This window comes from Ceratotherium simum, chromosome 1, assembly GCF_057802395.1.
Source record: "Ceratotherium simum simum isolate JZ-2026a chromosome 1, ASM5780239v1, whole genome shotgun sequence".
In the NCBI taxonomy this organism is placed as follows: Eukaryota; Metazoa; Chordata; class Mammalia; order Perissodactyla; family Rhinocerotidae; genus Ceratotherium; species Ceratotherium simum.
Genome location: NC_141900.1, coordinates 24,675,083 through 24,694,916, shown reverse-complemented (window position 1 = coordinate 24,694,916; position 19,834 = coordinate 24,675,083). Strand labels below are relative to the sequence as shown.

Below are 19,834 nucleotides of genomic sequence, written 5' to 3'. Positions count from 1 at the left end.
TATCCTCATATCTTATCATCCCCTTCTCTCAACATTTTGATAATTACATATTTATTTCATACTCCATCAATTATCATCAAGTTCCCATCTAGATCAGATGAGGATATCTTATTCCTAATCTTTTTACTTTTTCTTCTTCTCCTTATACCTATCACCTCTGTCCTCAGCCCTTTAGTTTGATATGGTCAAAAATCATACAATTTATATTTTATTTTACAATCTGAAAGTGGAAAATTAATAAACTTTATTTGTATTATTATGACTTTGTAAATTCATTGACTGCAATCAGAGTTGTATTTTAAAACAACGTTTTCTAGTGTTTCAATGTCATGAACTCTGGATCACTCAAAGCATAATATAGCCAACATTAAGACCATGTGGACTATTATTTTTTTCTGTCAGTCTATCGGTTATTTAAAATTATGCCCACATTTTAGTACACTTCATATTTAGACCATGAAGTTCTTGTATAGTCTTTGGCTTTTCCTGGACTTTCTCATTATTCCCTCACCTTTTTTCTTTTCTTTTCTTTTCTTTTCTTTTTCTTTTTGGTGATAAGATAGTATGCCTTCCATGTAACCTCAAATCTATCCATCTTCTAAATCTATTGAAAAGCCTTCCTGAATAATGTCCCATGCACAGCATGAGTGACAAAAAGGTTACAGGTTACAGAGATTCCCTTATCCCTCTGAGCAGAGACCCCAGGTTACCTTACCAAGTTGTATAAATATAAATATTTCTTACATATAATACAACATGAAGGAGGTTAAAAAACTTATTTGGTGCCTATAGAGCTGTTTTTTCCAGCAGTAACACTCCTGGAGCCCTTCCTCCCTCTGCTCCAAGCTGAGGTAGTACGTTTCTAGTCCTACTGCGGAGAAGCCTTCCTATGACATCCTGTCTCTGCCTTCCTGGGTTGGCGTCTAATTTCTTGGATTCCACATCTTTGGTTTTTTCCCTCTTAATTTTCTCCTTTGTTTTATAGGAGCTCATCCTCAAGTAACGTGTGAAAAACTCAAATGTGGTGAGTCAAGTTTCTGAGTCTATGAATTCAAAAAATGTCCATATTCCACCTTCACTCTTGATGTATGATTTGCCTAGAGACAGCATCTTACATTCTAAGTCCCTTTCCCTAATAGCTTCAGAATCATTGTTTCCTGGCATCCGGAGTTATTAATGAGAAATGTGATGCCAGGGTGAATACTACACAGTTGTAGTTATGAGTTTTTGCCTCCAGAAGCTTGTATTTATTTTGTGTGTGTGCTGTTGTTGTTGTTTTAATTTTACTTATTGCATTTAACTCAATCCATATTTATTTTTTTGTGTGTGAGGAAGACCAGCCCTGAGCTAACATCCGATGCCAATCTTCCTCTTTTTTCCTGAGGAAGATTGGCCCTTAGCTAACATCCATGCCCATCTTCCCCTACTTTATATGGGACACCACCACAGCATGGCCTGACAAGCGGTGCCACGGTGCACGCCCAGGATCTGAACCTGAGAACCCAGGCCGCCCCAGTGGAGCGCGTGCACTTAACCATTGCATCACTGGGCTGGCCCCTCAATCCACATTTCTTGAACTTTCTATGTAACAGAAATTGTGTTTGTCTGTACAATTAATTATGCAATATTTTTAATTTGACAAGTCAGGCACTGTAATTCTTAGTGTAAATCTCTGTTTAGACTTACGCTCATGTTTAGTATTTTCTTTTATCACCATTCCACCTTGCACCTCGGACTTTCCTGCAGTGATCATTCTCTTTCCTCTTGAAGTGCATATTTTGAAGTTACTTTAGTGAGAGTCTAACGATGCTGAACTATCACAAATTCTTTTGCTGAAAAAATATCTTCATTATTCTTGTTATAAAGATAGTTTTGCTGGGATACATTTTGCTTCCTAGATTTGTGGATTTATATGTTTTCATAATTTCTGGGGAATTCTCAGCCATTATCTCCTTATAAATTGCCTCATCTTAATTTTCTCCTCAAAGTGAGAGCTGCAGAATACTTCAGGAGAAGGCATCCCTGAAAGTGGACCGATGTCAGGAAAAAGGATGCTGTAAAAGCAGAGAAAAGACACGGCTAGTGGCGAGGGGATACAAGACTTGGAAAGGAGTGCAGTATTCCTTCCCAGAGGAGGAGTTAGGGCAGAAGTGAGTTAGACAGAAAGACATACACACATGCTCTGTGCAGATAATGACCTTTCCAATACTTTGCATGTAATGGTGATGGAAGTTATTACTGTTCCTTGTTCTCAAACTGTTGATAGGGAAAACGTTTGCACAATTTTAGTAATCACGTTCCATTTTTCTTGTCAGTCTCATCATATTTATTTCTAAAAATTCTCCTTAGTGTGAATTAAATACCATTTTTCTTACCCAGTTAATTAGAATGTCAAAGCACCAAGATCTAAGCAAGAGCAGTATGTGAAAACAGAAGTTCAAATTCACTAAATCTCATCCCATAATTTCATCTCAGTTTATCTCATTCTATATAGATCTTTATGTCTTGTCTTCTTTCCTTCTGTATAGAACTCTGTTTCTTCTCTCCTCTCTCCTGTTTCATTATGTACATCTCTACATCTGTTTCCATGTGATGTTTTTCTCTCGTAATCTATTACTCTTGTATATTTCCTTTCCGTGGGTACCTTTCCTTTTCCTCTCTAACTCCTTCTGACTTCTCTCTCTTATTTTGACCACTTTTGGTCTCTTTCTCTTATCTTCCCCAAACCATCCCCTATGTAAACCAAAAAATGGAGACAAAATTTGTTATAGAACTTTTAAATATTATTCAGTATTCAGATATCAAAATAAAAGCATTAGTTAATTGCTTTATATGTCTAGTATAAAATGTTGCATATTTTTAAAAATTTGCATCATTGACAAAATCTCTCACCCCTCTCACAGTCATGCTCTATTTTGATCAAGAAGTTCTATGTGGGCAAAAACTTTCCATCACTAATATATTTTGAATAGGTTGTGCCTATCCATTCATTCGTACAGTTCCTTTCTCTAATTGAGTTTACATTTTATCAGAATTCAAAACCTATACCCAACAACCCCAATACAGAGAGGAATGCTGGAAGGTTTTTGCCTTCTTACCATCAGGTAAGTTACATCATCAGACAGGAAGATTATTCTGGTTGCACAGTGCCCAACGTATTGTGTAAGGAAGACACTGGGTCACAATCAGATATGGTTATAGCCTGGATGGCAACCTGAACTGAGCTGGTGGCTACAGGCATGGAAATGGATGCTACACCAGCCCCTAGATGCACTTCAAGCTTCTTAGAATTATCTCTTTGCTCACACTCTTTCTTAGGTCTGCAATGCCTCTCTGTCTCTCTGTTGAAATTTTATCCAGTTTCAAGGCCTATCTTTAATTATCCCTTCTCCTTGACACTTTTTCCATTTTACTCTCTCAAAAGTCTTACCAGAAAACTGGATGATTCCCTCCTTCCTAGAATTCTCACAGAAAGGAACTGGCATAGAATAGAGTTAGAAGCTGATTGAAATGGGGTGGCGGGGAGGCTAGGAGTGGTTCCTATTGGAATGCACTTTACAATGAATTTTAAATAAGTTAAAACCCTATTTGTTATTTTTGTTCCAATGTTTCTTCTTATTGGTTTCTTATCTTACTGGACTTGATTTAACACTAGTTCTTGACTTTGCATTAGAAAATTTATGCCAGGTACATCATTCTAAGTTTCTCGTTCAGCAGTATTCATTTTTACGTTTTCAAGATATTTCAAAATGCTTTAAAGATAGCATTTGATGCTTTGGCCTATTGAATCAATGCATGACTTTTTCTCACACAAACTTGAATGTACTTTGTAACTCTCATTAAAATAAATTATTCACTTGATTTATATTTATAATTTATAAGGCTATTCAGCTTACCCATGAAAAAATACCATCAAAGCAAACTATGCTAGTGTGGTTGCAGAAATAAGAGCATTTTAACTTTTTGTTGTTGTTGTTGAAGAAGATTGGCCCTGAGCTAACACCTGTTGCCAATCTTCCTCTTTTTTGCTGGAGGAAGAGTGTCCCTAAGCTAACATCTGTGCCCATCTTCCTCTCTTTTGTATGTGGGATGCCACCACAGCATGACTTGATGAGCGGTATAGGTCCACACCCAGGATCCCAACCCACAAACCTGGGCTGCAGAAGCAGAGTGCACCAAATTTAACCACCATGCCACCAGGTGGCCTCCCAAGAGCATTTTAATTTTTATTGTTAAAAATCACTTATCAATTTTGAAGTGTTGTCCTAAGAAATATAAGAGGCAAAATACTCTCAGAATAAGAACATGTATGAAAGAATTTGCAAGTCATTATCCTTACGTCAATATCTTGATATCTACAGTTATTAAAGATTGCTATGTTGCCTTGTAGTGGGATGAATAGTCACTCTCCAAAAGATATGTCCACTCAGAACTTAGAATGTGACCTTATTTGGATGAGGTGTTCTTTGCAGATGTAATTAAGGTAAGGGTCTTCAGACGAGATCATCCTGGGTTAGGGTGGGCCCCAAATCCAATGACGGTGTCCTCAAAAGAGACAGAAAAAGAGAAGACAGGCAGAAATGCAGAGAGAAAGGCCCTATGAAGAAGGCGGCAGAGATTGGAGTGATGCATCTACAAGCCAGGGAACGCCGGGGATAGCTGGGACAGACACCAGAAGCTGAGAGAGAAGCATGGAATGCATCCTCCCTCAGATCCTCCAGAAGGAAGTGACTCTGCCAATACCTTGATTTTGGACATGTGTCCCCTAGAATTGTGAGAGAATAAATTTCGGCTGTTTAAAACCACCAAATTTGTGGTAATATGCTATGGCAGCCCTATAAAACTAATATATGCCTTTTGATTATTTATTTACTACAATATATTAGTAGTAGTCATTTAAGAATATTTTTAGATTTATTTCTAAATTTTCAAATAGTAATATTCACTCCGTTTAGAGTGTATTTTGACAAAAGCATATAGTTGTGTAACCACCTCCACAATCAAGACACAAAATAGTTCTCCCACTCCTCACCACAATCACACACAGAAAAATCTTCATGCCACTGTTTTAAAGGCAAATCCTCCTTACCCTTAATACTTGGCAATTACAATCTATTCTCCAACCCTACAATTTCGTCTTTTCCAGAATGTTGTGTAAATAGAATCATACAATATGTAACATTTTGAGTTTGGCATTTTTCACTAAGAATAATGCATTTGATATTCATCTGTGTTGTTGAGTATATCAGCAATTTATTCTTTTTTTGTTACTGAGTAATACAAATGTATCACAGTTGTTTATTCATTACTTAGTTGAGGGACATTTCAGTTAATTGTAGTTTTTGGTGATTATTAATAAAACTTCTACAAATGTCCATGTTTTTGTGTGAACATAATTTTTTATTCCATTTACATAAATATCTAGGTCATATGGTAGGTGTATGCTTAACTTTGTTAGAGACTAACAAATGGTTTTCCATAGTGGCTGTATCATTTGCCTTTCCATCAGCAATGTGTGAAAGTTCCAGTTACTTTACATCCCCATCAGCACTTGATTGTCATAAGAGATATAAATACATGCTGGCATAAACACATGTATAACAACATCAGATCAGGGGTCCACTCTATTCCATTATGACATCATTTTTAATTAAATCTGCAGTGACCCCATTTTCCAAATAAGGTCACATTCTGAGGTAGTGGGGTTAGGATTTCAACATATCTCTTTTGGGGGGTGGGGCACAATTCAACACAGAACAGATACCAACCCAGATAATTTGCTTCTAAAACTAATCCAGAGTATGACATTCTTAATTGCTACATTTCATTGCCTTTGTCTTGTTCAAGTATACCCAGAATCACTCCTCTTTACTAATGCCTAAAGCGTGGTTATTGGGTCAAGCTTTACTCTTTGTTTCTCAACATTATGTGTGAGACAGTGGTGAAAACAATGTTGTCCAAACACACAACTAACTGATGGTCTTATTTAATGAAAAACACTCTACCCCTCCTAATTGCTGTCATTTACTACGTCAAACTAACCCAATTATTCACCTTCATTTACTGAATACATTAACATCAAGTCTATACATTTCCTATTTGCTACAACTCCTACTCTCAATCTGGTTGATTTCAAAATCCACATAGAAAATTAAAAATGTAGCTTTGACTTCGTCATCATCAATAATCTTCAGTTCTTTTCCATCGTCACTACCCATTCCATAGTAACACTCTAAGAAGTCACCCTAAAATCCTATGTCACCTAAATCCCACTTTCTGATCAGAATTTTCCATATTTCTGGCTTTCTTATTAAATTATTTATGAATTGAGTGGTTGTGAATCTCATGAGGACTTCTGATTTACTGCTCTCTTCTCTCCTTTTCCTTTGCCCTGTCTTTAGTTCACTCCCTGTTGACTTAGATTCCATGAACTATCATTTTAGTCATTCTCTTGGAAATCTCCTAAACTCCTTATCATTATATGTTTTAAACACTCATGGTCTGGCAAAATCTCAGTCTTGAATAAACTCATCTATCTTCTTTCTGTATGATTTCACACATGATGGGAGAAAAGTCATGCACAGGGAAGATGAACTGTATAGTGATGATTAATCTAAACTACACCCTCAATATCATGTTTCTCCACAACACTTTAAAATATTCTTCACTCTAATTTACTTTTTCTGTTTCTAAAGGACTTTTTCTGTTGATAAAGGATGGTCCACACTAACCCATTCTTTAAAAATGATGGATAAATATTTTAAAACATATTAATTAAATTGTACAATTTAAAAATGTACAGAGGGTGAGCTCTCAGGTCAATTTTTGTTGAAAGTTTGTAACAGATGAAAGTGCAACATTGGGGCACCAAAGACTTTGAGGGCATTGGTCAATATATAACACTCAGGTTTTGGTTCATCTGCTATACTGGAAGAAGTCAAAACTCAAGTCCTAACCAATGTGGAGAGTCTTAAAGAGAACCTCCCCCACATTAAGCTGGGTCATAAGAGCTACAACCCCAGGAAAATACCAAACTAGACCTAAACATGAATGCTGCCCTAACCCCAGGAGACAGTAGGAAAGTCTGCTTGGGACTGAGCAGTACAGCAGAAATGAAAGAAAAGGAAAAAATATTTCTGAGACATTTTGGCCATAGAACAATGGTGTAATGGATTTTCACCCCAGTTATGTACTTTGGGATATTCAAGGAACTTCAATCCATAAACTTGGTTTATTGTCATCTCCAACACTTAGTTCCCCTCAGGCTTCTAGGCACCAGGCAGAAGCAAATGCAATTCCTCTCTCTAGAAAAGGTCATACTTAACCCTGCTCTCAAGGTACCTCCAATTTTCTAGGGCACCAACCACAATCAGTCAAAGATGACCAGGCAGTTAAAGAAAGAAAAATGTATGAGAAAGAATCAGAAGAATCAAGAGACAGCAACATTAGACTCATACAGACCTCAGATAGTGGAATTATCAAATGAAGATTTTAAAATAACTATGGTCACCTTATTTAAAGAAACAAATGACATTGTAAGTTGTTCTAGAAGCCTTAAATAAAAAGAAGAACAGGCTCAAGAAAGTCAACCTCGAATCATATTGTAAAAACCAAAAGCCCTCTATTTCCAGCAGGTAAAGGACAGACTGGGTAGAAAATCATAAGGCTGAGAGAACCAAGTCAGACTGGCTTCTCAGCCATGACTCCTCCTATGTTAAAGCCATGGCCCTAGTAGCGAAGGCATGGGATCCTAATAACTAGAATAAGAATACCGGAGTAGATACACCTGGGAAACTTGAAACCCCATATTCCTCTGAACACTCCAGGCCAGATGGAGTAGCCCGCTTCTCCTTTTCCTTGCTAGAGGCAGGCAGCACCCCACTCTCTGTCCCGAGAAGCACATAATTTTGCTGAGGAATATATAGAATACACAGAAGTTAAATTGATTATGTACTAAAGAAGAGATTATATATATTGGCAGGAGGAATGTAAGTACTGTAACAAATCATATCCAGCATGCCAGACATCCAGGGAGAGAGCTATGTCATGTGAGCCAGACAGCTTGACAACGGGTCTCTGACAGAAATCAAGGTGATGTGCTGCTCTTATCTTTCTTTAAATTTTTCCCCTTTCTACCCTTGTATCTTCACCAAATTGAAAAAAAAAAAAAGAAAAAAGGGTGTACCTCCTTAAGAAATGAGTCATATAGATCCAAATTTACCTCACCTGAAAGCCAGCACATTTGAGGTCTTCCCTTCCCTTTAGGACTATATCTGGTTATGTCCTGGAACAAACAGAGTTCATTTCGCTGTCAGAAATTTGTTGAACAACAACAAAAAAGTGATAGGCTAAATGTTATATTGCATGATAATAGTATATGAGAGAACTTCTAAAGAAAGGAGGAAATGATGTTTATACTTTTTAAAATTCATGGAAATTTTGTCTGAAACTAACTTTAAATGAAATATAATTATATATAGGAGAAAACTCATAATAGTTCAAATCAATCTTTTGAAACAAACTGATCATTCAAATCAAAGACGCTACTTTCTGCTCAATAGAGGTTGATTGCATTCTACTGTTAGAACTATTGACACCACTGAACTCACTATAAGAACTCTGTGTGATTTCCAGTTAAGACAAATAGAAATAGCTCTTTGACCTTGAAGAAGTTATTCAAGGTCTTTGGAACCCAGTTTACCCAACTATAAATGAATATTTTGACAAAATGATTTATAAAATCCTTTCAAGCTTGAATATTTTATATATTTTTTGATGCTCTGATTCAAATGTATGTTATTCTTAAATTCAAAAAGGAAAGAGCAAACCTTTAACGTTATTGTTAAAAATATATTTTAAAACCATTTTTAGTCTTTTTGTGATCTATTTTATAAAGTCCAAACTCACTTGAAGCCCCTATATAGTGTAGTTCCAATCCATTATTGCCTCCTTAAGCTTCATGTGGTCTAAATACTAATTAATGTTTATTCTCCTTTCCACAAATGTGGATGCATCTTGTACTGTTTCTTCCTTTAACTTTTCTCTATTTTATTATTTTCTCTCCTTTTCTTTTGGATGGCTTTTATCTCATACTCATCTGAATGTTGAAAGTTTCTTTATTAGAGCTTAGGTCAAATGTCAACTCCTTCATGAAACCTTGCTTACTCACTTAGATGTTTCTTTACTTAATGCTTAGTAACTACTATAAATCTTAATCTAAAATATAACTCATCACGTTGTTTTGTAGTTTTGTTCTTTGTGTCTTACCCTCTTCAGGGAAAAGAAAGTTCCTTTAGGGACAGTATCATGTCTTGGGCACGCAATATCCGTTCTGACTTCAGCCACATCACCCCCAATGCCTAGGAACTGAAGGTCATTCTCAGAGGATTTGACTGGTGGCGATCTTCAGGGAGGAAAGAAAAGTTCAGAAAGATTAGCATAGTTTTATCTAATGCACACTCATAACCTAAATTCCAGGACCAGTTACAGGACTGATAGGTCTAACTTAGTCTTTCATTGGATTGCATAATCAATTCTTCAATTGCTTGTAGATGGTGCATCATTGGAGGGCTCATCAGTAGCCATATTTCTGATCTAAAACTGTGGCCATATTCTTCTGGATGTCTTGACAAAGTTACCTCTTAGAAACAACAGGCAAATTAGTGTGAAATGCACTTAACCAACCTCAAATAGCATGACAAAAAAGAACAATAGCATGCTTAAAATAGAATTTGTAACAAAGGAAATTCTGGGCTCTGTTAAAGATGAAAGGGGATTCTAAGACTTGAACTCCAAAGCAAGGGCTTTATAAACTATAAGAGATATACAATTGTTTATTACTTTGTGTAATTGTTCTTATTATACCTTAAAACTTGGAATTATTACTTAAAATTGGAGAACATTAAACATAAAAATGTATCAAAAAGACACTTTGTGTATGTAATTACTTTACAAATAACAAGAAAAATTATAGATCACTTTATAATATTTGACTAGATAACTATTTGAAGCAAAAAATATTAAGAACTATTACAAAGATGAATTCTTTTGTGAAAAAGAAGTCTATTAATTTTTGCTATTTCCTTTTGATATTAAAAATGAGGATGAATTTTGTTTTTTTATTCATAGGACATGTCTGTTTCAAATACTAATTACATAATTCACCTGTGACTAATACAAATTGTTGAACCATTATGGTGAATAATATATGTTAATTAACAACAAGAAGCATTAATTATAAAGCTTAATTTCCATTAAACATCTTAGCTGCTTATGTAGATATATTTCTCTGTAGATTTATTAAGGATATTATTTCCCTATTAAATGTTACAATGTATCCAAACACCTACTTTATCATACAGCATTATTTTAAATATAGTTGGTGAAAGTTAATACTATATATAATCATATAATTAGGTTCTTGCCCATTTAAATGTTTTGACATTTATGCTAATTTAAATTTTTTCTTACGGAGAAAGAAAACAGCAGGGAGTTTTGTTTAAACAAATTTTTGACCATCATCTTGTAGAATTTTGTACAATTTTGTTGTATAAATAGTGCTATAAATTAAAAATAAACATGATTTTTTCTTCTTTTTTTTTTTTTTGTGAGGAAGATCAGCCCTGAGCTAACATCTGTGCTAATCCTCCTCTTTTTGCTGAGGAAGACCGGCTCTGAGCTAACATCTATTGCCAATCCTCCTCCTTTTTTTGTTCCTCAAAGCCCCAGTAGATAGTTGTATGTCATAGTTGCACGTCCGTCTAGTTGCTGTACGTGGGAAGTGGCCTCAGCATGGCCTGGGAAGCGGTGCATTGATCGAACCCGGGCTGCCAGCAGTGGAGCACGTGCACTTAACCGCTAAGCCACGGGCTGGCCCCATGATTTATTTTTAAGCACATCTAGAAAGATCTATTTTTAGAAATCATCTGGTCCCAATGGTGTGCAATGATCTCTTCCAGACGCCAGGATACAAGCTTATAAAAGGCTTGCCATCTAATTGGAAATACGGGCTATAAATTTAAAGAAAACGTAAATAATACAAAACACATTTTTGTAGACACTATTAATAAAATTATTTTTTGTTCTTATTTGTACGATAGGCACTATAAAAATACATTTAAAAAAAGTTGACTCTTGAGTTGGTCCTTCGAAATAGTTGAATCCTGAGTTGGTCCTTCAGAATGTGTAAACAAACATGGAGTAGAGGGCCTTTTCAGCAAGTAAAGCACATGAGCCAAATACAGGGACTAGAATGTCCACAGTGGTGCAAGGGGCAGTGAGAAACCCGCGTGCAGGGTTTGTATGGTGATTAGCGGGAGCTCCATTTTGAGAGGGAGAATGTAACACTGTTAAATTTAATTAATGCTCTCATTCAGTGACTGTTTGCAGACCTTGTGAAGAGAGAAATAACGTGGTTATGCTCAGCTGAGCTTCTCAAACTTGAACGTGCACTCCAGTCATCTGGGGACCCTGCTGAAGCGCAAATTCTGATTCAGAATTTCTCGAGTCAAGCCTGAAATTTCGCCTTTCTAACGAATTCCCAGATGATGCCAGTACTGCCAATTCCCCAACCACCCATTGAATAACAACGCTGAGTAGACAGAGGTCACTGCAGAACCTGCACGTAAAGAAGCTAATTTGAAGTCTAAAGCAGGAATCCTGATGCAAAGCAAGGAAGGTTAGTGACAGTGAGGAAGGAGATTACAGAATGTTTGTCAGATATGTTACAGGGGAAGAATTAATAGTTATATATCAATTATAACTCAATTAAAAAAATAAAAAATCCAAAAAATTAAAAATAAATAAAAACTCAAAAAAAAGAATGAGTATGTTAGGTAATTTTTCTGAATTTGGGAGAATCACTGAAAAAAAGAGGAATCCATTTATTTTTCTGTTTGTGGGATTGAAAGCATAATGCTACTCTGAAAAGAACTATAAATTCTGGAGTGTGACATGACATGGAAGGAACAATAAGTATCCTTTTAGACTTTACTCTTGCATTTACATTGAAAGATCCGGTGGAAATGTGCACTGGCTGTACCACGTGAGGAGATGAAGCTCTGAAGAAACCTGCACGTTTCTGTTATGGGGCAGTAGCTTCAGTCGTGGAGGCCGTTGATATCATCCAGGAAAATTAGGCCACAAAAACAGAAGAATCAACACAGAGAGCGAGATAAACTCAAAGGAGGAGAAGCAGTCTGCGATGAAGATAAGAAGTCATGGAAGTTAGGAGGCCTGTGAACTAAAGAAGAATCAGACTGTCCTCAGTGAACTGAGATCCGTAGGGCAAATACCTTGCTTTAGTAATGACGAAACCACCGATAACAGTGAAACGTCAGCGTTTAATTGAATTCTTCTGAGCTACATCTCATAAAGAATATTTTGGGGCTGGCCCCGTCGCTTAGCTGTTAAGTGTGCGCGCTTCGCTGCTGGCGACCCCGGTTCTGATCCTGGGCGCGCACAGACACACCGCTTCTCGCGTCCCACATACGGCAACTAGAAAATGTGCAGCTATGACATACAACTATCTACTGGGGCTTTGGGGGAAAAAAATAAATAAATAAAATTATTTAAAAAAAAAGAATATTTTCATTTACCTAGAATATTTTCATTATCTACAAAATTTGGTTGCTGAACATAATAATATTTCTCTATTTAGCCTTTCTTGTATAACCTCCCTGGAGGTATTCTCTCCATCTCCTTGTCTGTACCGTAATTTGGAATTTGCACACTGTTATCTCACGATGAACAGATGAGGCTGGTCAAGGGTTAAGTGCTCAGTGCTGTGTGTTTGCTTACCCCTCCTGACCCTAAAACTCTGGGAATTCTTTCAGAGTTTTAAAGCCTTCAAGCATATATGAATTTGAAGTAATACCAGGTTTAACTTAGATATGTTTTCTCTTATTTGATGATTAGGAACTCAGTAGAGCTATTCAATCATTTCTTTAATAATATTACTTCATAAACTTAAGAGCTATTATAAATCCTTTTTCAACCTCAGTTTTTTAAAACCATCCTTAGATCCTTTGTGTTGCTTTTCTAACATTTTATTTTCCAACCACCCTTCATCATATTAATTTGAATAAATTATGCATTTGACTATTATGAACACCTATATTTTAATTTTGAAGACTAGTGCAGGATTAAACCTAGTATATACAGTGTCCCATAAATAAAATCATGCCCTATTCAGAAAGCAGTAGGGAAATTAAATCACAATTTGTATATTTTTTTCTATTTTCTATTCATTTTTTTTCTGGTTTGTCTTGTGTTGCTTAACATTTATATTTTGAAAGTTTTTCAAAAATTTTCTGATGATAAAATCCACCTGATAATGCTTACTCAAGCACTGGAAATACTTATGACCAAAGGCATGCATATTATTTTTGGGAATTGTTCACAGACGTATTTAACAAGCATTAGAATAATACTGTCTTAAAAATTACCAATTCTATACTACCTAATTAGATAACAATGAGGTAAATTAAAGATTTTGATGATCTTTCAATATCCTTTCCTTCTGAGTCATGTTGGTGATGCCTACTGGGTTTGAACCAGGCTAGTGCTTTTGGAGCTGAGAATAAAAAAGAGCTGGCCCATATTCATGGTTCAAGAAATTAAAGAATATCCCAAAGGCAACATTCAAAAGTAAAGGGTCTACTTCACTTTACATAGTTCATCTTGATGTTCAAATCAAGGACACCATCTAAATCTGTTCTGTTCAATTATAATGCAAATTCCTTCACAGCGAGACCTTGTCTGTCTGTTCACTATTGCATTTCTAATTCTGGGAATTGCTTGGGACTTAATAAGTCCTCAATAAATATTGGCTAAATGGATGGATGAATTAATAGCCATACTTTCAATTCTATGAAAAGACAATGCCAATGACTAAAATACATCCTACTTGGAGAAGTGAAACTATCACTTAACAGAAAGCAGCAGTTTTGTATTTTAAGAACAGTTAAAAGTTATTTTCATCAACTTATAAACATAGTTGATTTTAGACAGACAAACCCCTAATTAAGGTCTTGAACTGGGGCCTATCAGAGGTAAAGTAACATGGAAGATAATTTTAATTCATGTAAGTTATTTTGGAAAAATAGTGGTGTGTGGAGGAGAAGTGACTGCAGAGTGAATATTATATTTCATGGAATTCCAAGAACTGGAATGTAGTAGGAATAGACCTCATTTTCATTAGAGCTTGAGAATAGTTCTATCTTCAAGGAAACTTCATAGACTTAGCAACAGGGATTTATGAAACTTTTTTTTTTTTTTACTGCTCCAGTACAAATTTCTTCCTTTTTCTTCCCCACTTTCAGATGGCTAACTGTAATCTCCTATTATTTATTCTCTCATAATTTTGGTGTGCACATGACTTTAGTTTACTGTGGCTCTCCTCCATGCCATTCCTTATTAGAACCTTTTAGTTACTAAACTACCAGCTAACTGGATGGGCCACTTGGTATTCTTTGGTTTGAATTTCAGTGAGAAAATATTTGTTCCTGCTCCAAACGAGGTCGTTGATTGGTTTAGAATTGACTATTCTTAGATAGTTTTCCCACACATAGTTCAACTAGCCATGGCCAGAGTGATGGAAATAGACTCATGTGACACAAAAAAATTTCTTCTACACCCTCGGATGAGGATTTGGCCAAGGAAGTTTCCACTAGGTAGGGATGTAGGGAAGGAAGGCACAGTGACCCTTCTAGGAAAAGATTTTCACAATTTTATAATTAAGAGAAATGAGATTGAGAAAAGTTAAATACCTTGCCTTGAGTACACACCTTGTAAAATTTTGAGGACCTAGAGAATTGCCCTTTCCCCATTATCACACTATCTCTTAATCCTCACACTCCATCCTATCCTTGGACAGGTTCTTTTCTCTCTTTTTACTCTTACCTTCTTATAAATAAATCCATTTTTGGATAATTACAAAATGTCTATTTATAAGGAGAGGAGAAAGAAAAAGAGGGAGAGAGCAATAGTGAAAGGAAGAACAGGAAAGGAGACAAGAAGTCCAGCCGCAGTTGTGATAAAAAATCATTCCTAGGGGGCCGGCCTGGTGGCGTAAGTTCCTGAGCTCTGCTTCGGTGGCCCGGGGTTTGCAGGTTCGGATCCTGGGCAGGGACCTATGCACCGCTCATCAAGCCATGCTGTGGCGGTGTCCCGCATACAAAATAGAGGAAAATGGGCACAGATGTTAGCTCAAGGCTGATCTTCCTCACCAAACAAAACAAAACAAAACAAAAACAAAAACAAATCACTCTCAACTTCATATGTGAGTCAATATTTCTAGTTAGAGCTCACTCAGTTCTAAGTGCATTTATTTTATGATTCTTCTTATAATCTGATTATATACTGCTACAAGCCTGCTATTTAACATTTGGTTGAATGCCTCAAAACAATCTAGATTCCTAAATTTACCAAGAAAAGTTAACCACTTCTATATACCATCATGCTTATAATTTTGAAACTCTATAAACTAAAAAAGTATATACTATAAAAAGGAACACAGTGATATGTAATTACACATGAGCCTTATCTGGAGATATCATCCAAATAGAAATCTATTTATAAATACGTAGAACAAGTTTGCTGACAACTGTTTAACAATGAACAGACACACATAAGAGGATAAAGGACAGGAGGTGTATTAAGACTAAGTAGAGAATTTAGCTGAACTATCATCAGTAAGAGTGGACTCCTTGTGCATAGCCAGCTCCAGATATCATAATCTTGAATTTCTCTTTTTAATATTTTAGAGGAGTGAAATGGCTGGTAAAAATAATGTTTACCAAATTATATTAGATAATTTTTCTGATTCATTAGTCAATATTTTATTTTCAAGCATTTACTAATAAAATGTGCTTCAGATGCAAAACCCTAGTGTTTACAATTTTATTAAATGTTCTCAGTGAATATTTCTTCCTACCTTTATCTATTGTCTGTCTGAAAAATTAAGAAAGAGTAACAGGGATATTTCTCATCCACCTAGAAAAAGATAGATATAGGACACATAAAGAAATGAATAAAAGAAAACAAAAATTTTCCTTTTAAGGTACTTGAGTGTGTCCTGTTACCAGTATAAAAATGGGAGGAGAGGAGATGAAGTGAGGATATGGATGTGTTCAGCACTCGTTAGTTAATTTCTAACATTTACTTGACAATATCTTTATTTTTGTGAATTAATTTAGCCAATTTACAGTTAAATCTGAGTGTGCTGGTTTACCATGAAGGTGATACACTAACAAAATGAGCAGTCTGGCTGTCACTTTTATAGAAACTCAAAATTCCAATAAAGTTTATGTAAAAGGTAAATCTATTCTACAAGAGCTGTCTTTATATAGTAGAACCTTTGGGAAGAAAACAGGGTAATGTATAAAATGGTATCCAGTTTAATTTTACTTTAGAAAAGAAAATATATTTTAAATGAAGGAAGTTATGTTTATGCTTCTTCAGTGATTAAATGTCAAATTAAAAACAGCAAACTCTTTCCAACCAAAACAATAATAAGTAATATCTGCTAAGCATTCTTCTGTCACCTCCAAAAAGCAATGTCATTGACCCCATTTTCATTTCTAAAAGTTCAAGACCAGAAAGAAATAGAAAAACAAAATTATTTTCACAAAACAACCCATTCATTAGAAATATAGTATAGTACAATTGCTGGACCTATGAAAACACTCTATAAATCAAAAGGATTGTGACTATTTAAATGAAGAAGTGTTATTGACAATAAAGATGTTATCTCTTAGGGGTTTTAATCCCTGATAGGGCGTTTAAATTTAAGTGATACACCTTTATATAAAATCTCATTTGACTGATGTCCTCTACTATGATTTTAAATGTTTTTAGAATATAATCACTGTAATCAGCCCTGGGATTTTAAAGACTTGGGGTAAGTCATGATATTTTAAGTATCACCTGCTCTTTTACTTTTTCTTTCATGTTTCCAGAGCCTTTTCAAGTACGTTGTATCATTTCAAAGTTCTGTAACAAACTACCAAATAAAATCCATAGATTTCAATAAACAATGTACAAATATTTTTAACAAAAGTTAATCAAGGGAAAAGTAGCATTAACTCAAAATAATTTTTCAGCAGTCTGAGATAAATTATTTAAATTATATTTTAATCATTTGCAGAAAAGTTGGCATACTAGCTGTGAATAAACTAGGTAAAACAAAACCATGGAAAATGAATGCAATACTATCAACAATTCATGGCAAATGACATCTCATTTTATGCTCACAAGTTAATTAATATGCTATTCATCATGCACTGATGTTCATGACAAAATATCTATCATTTTAATCAAAGAAACACTTCAAGATGCCGTTGGGTGTTAAAAGTTCCCTATAAGACTGACAATTGTTTACCACTGAATACTTAAGCATAGCTGGCAAGGCGAGGGCACCTAAGCAGGTATTTAATATATTTGTTGAATGCCGAGAAATAAAAATGGGCAACTTTGCTCAGAACAAGTTGAGATCTCTGTGGAAGAGGTAAGAGGAATCATGAATTCAACATTTAGGGACATTAAGGAAGCAGAGTTCAAAGAAAATGAGAATCAAATATAGATGAATGCAAGTTCCACAAGAAATAGGAAAGCAAAGGGACTATAATGTAAAGACTAATGAAAAATGGAAGAAAAAGAAAGAGAAGTGTCAAAAGAAGTTTATCAAAGAAGGAAGTCAAAGGGCATTTTGAAAGATTAATTTCGATCACACTCATTCATTCATTCATTCATATATATGAATGCCTACCATGTGCCAGTCATTCTTCCAGGCACTAGGGGTAAAGCCATAAACAAGCACAAAACTCTTGCTCTCATTAAGCTACCAAGGTTACATTCTAAACAAATATATAATATGTTGTTTCTTAGAAGAGACAAATTGTAGGGTAATTCATTAGAGTGATTGGTAAATTCTTATGAAGACAGCAAGAGAGGTGTTACTCTTTCAGAAAGCTTGGTCAAGAGGGCCTTCCTGATCAGGAATCATTGAGCAGACTCTTGGATTCAGACATGTGGGGTAAGTCAAAGGAATGGTGAGGCGAGAGGGAGAGCTCCTGGAATGTTCCACAGTGCCAGTGCTGCTGGAGATAGAGCGATGGCTAGAGAGCAGAAGGCAGCGAGCTGAAGAGCAGTAACAGGACTTAGATCACATTGGTCCTAATAGTCCATGTGAATCTGATTCTTTGTGAGATGAGAAGCCACTGGGAGGCATGATCAGAGAAAAAACTTGATCTTACCTGCAAATAAAATTTCTGTGGTTGCCATGTGGATTACAGACTATAAAAGCTCAGAGACAAGTGTGAGACTTTCATAATAATTCAAGGAAAAGACCAGTGTATTGCACTTATTAAAAAAGAATATTTGATATGATTAACATAAGAAAAAAAGGTTGGAAATGAAGGCTTAATGGCTCACAGGAAAAAAAAACTGCTAAATTTTAGTGCAAAAAAATAGGTAACTCCAAAGTGGGGATTTTATTTTACATGAAGAAATTGAACACAGTGAGATTTACTTTTTTAATATAAGAATTATAAATATTTTTAAAAGATTCAATGTCTATCTTGGAAGATGTGTAATCATAACTGTTCACCAAGAGGAGAAAATATAAATACCAGGAGTATAAAATGTTTCTTCAGAATGACTGTGGAAGAGAAAGTTATTAGGAGCTACAGGGATATCCAGTTCCTTAAATCATTTCATTTCCCCCTGCTATCAATCCCTCTTTACCTCTTGTTCTTGCTTAACTAGCAAGGGCTCATGATAGGCTCTCTGAATGCTGCTTTCACTGGTATCCTTGGGTCCCATTCACTCCTGCCAGGCAGGCATTGGGTCCCTCATTCCTAACTTCACCCTACTCCAGACACATCTGCAAACCCATCTACATTAACTACATCCTCCATTTCAAGCCAGCTTATTTATAAATTCTCTTGACCCCATCTCCTCTCACCCATCATCCTCTCACTCATATATTGTTTTCTCCTCTCCCTGAGTCATTAAACGTGCTCAAATAGGACTAAGCAGGACAATTCTGCTTTGATCCTTTGCATTCTCTAACCATCCTCTCTCTCTCCTCCATTCTCATGCAAACTTGAGTTGCCTTCATTTGCTTGTCTCCTCTTTCACACTTCCCACTTATTTCTCATTGAACTGGTTCCATCTTCAACGTTCTCCTGAGTTATCAATAACATCCCCTTGGACACTGTGTTAGTCTGTTATTGAGAATTCTACTGATTTGACACTGTAGACACTACTCAAAACTCTTAATACCTTGTCTTATGTGACACCTCACTCTGTGTTTTTCTCTTATCTCACCAAACCTTCTTTCACTTTCTCTTTTGTTCCATCCTCTTGCTCTACTCATCACTTATAAGTTGTTGTCCCTCATAATGCTCGTTCTCTGCTCTTCTCATTCTAAAATCATCCATTATTGATCTTAAGCACCATCCTGATTTTAACTAATACCAATTTACTTATGATTCCCAAATCTACATTAGATCTTAATTCCAGCATCTGGCCACTTGTATACAACTTCCCCTCAGTCATTTCCACCCCCAGTCTGCACCTGTCTTCCTGCTTGTTCCCATAATATTCTGTGAATATTGCTATCAATTCACTTGTCATATTTTCTTCTAATTATAAATATGTTGAGGTGTATATCCCCTGCAAAAATTGTGAGCCACTTGAAGATACAGAATGTGTTTCTGTCCTCTTTATAGTTGCAATATCTAGTACAGCATTTGCAATATACAGGTACTATTCAAACATGTGCATTCATGATGAAATAGTGACAATTTTCTTTCAAACCAGATACAACACA

General features: G+C 35.6%; 1 protein-coding gene across 2 annotated transcripts in view; it reads right to left on the bottom strand.

Annotated features, from left to right (window-relative positions):
- Nucleotides 1-19,834, bottom strand: part of LOC147918160 (uncharacterized) — a 74,521-nt gene that overhangs the window by 42,639 nt on the left and 12,048 nt on the right. For both annotated transcript variants that reach the window (XM_087443896.1, XM_087443842.1), the window contains exons 2-3: nt 9,268-9,403; nt 8,227-8,284 (exon numbers count right to left, since the gene is read on the bottom strand). In XM_087443896.1, the coding sequence (XP_087300022.1) occupies nt 8,227-8,284; nt 9,268-9,403 (194 nt within the window). The remainder of the gene's footprint in view (nt 1-8,226; nt 8,285-9,267; nt 9,404-19,834) is intronic.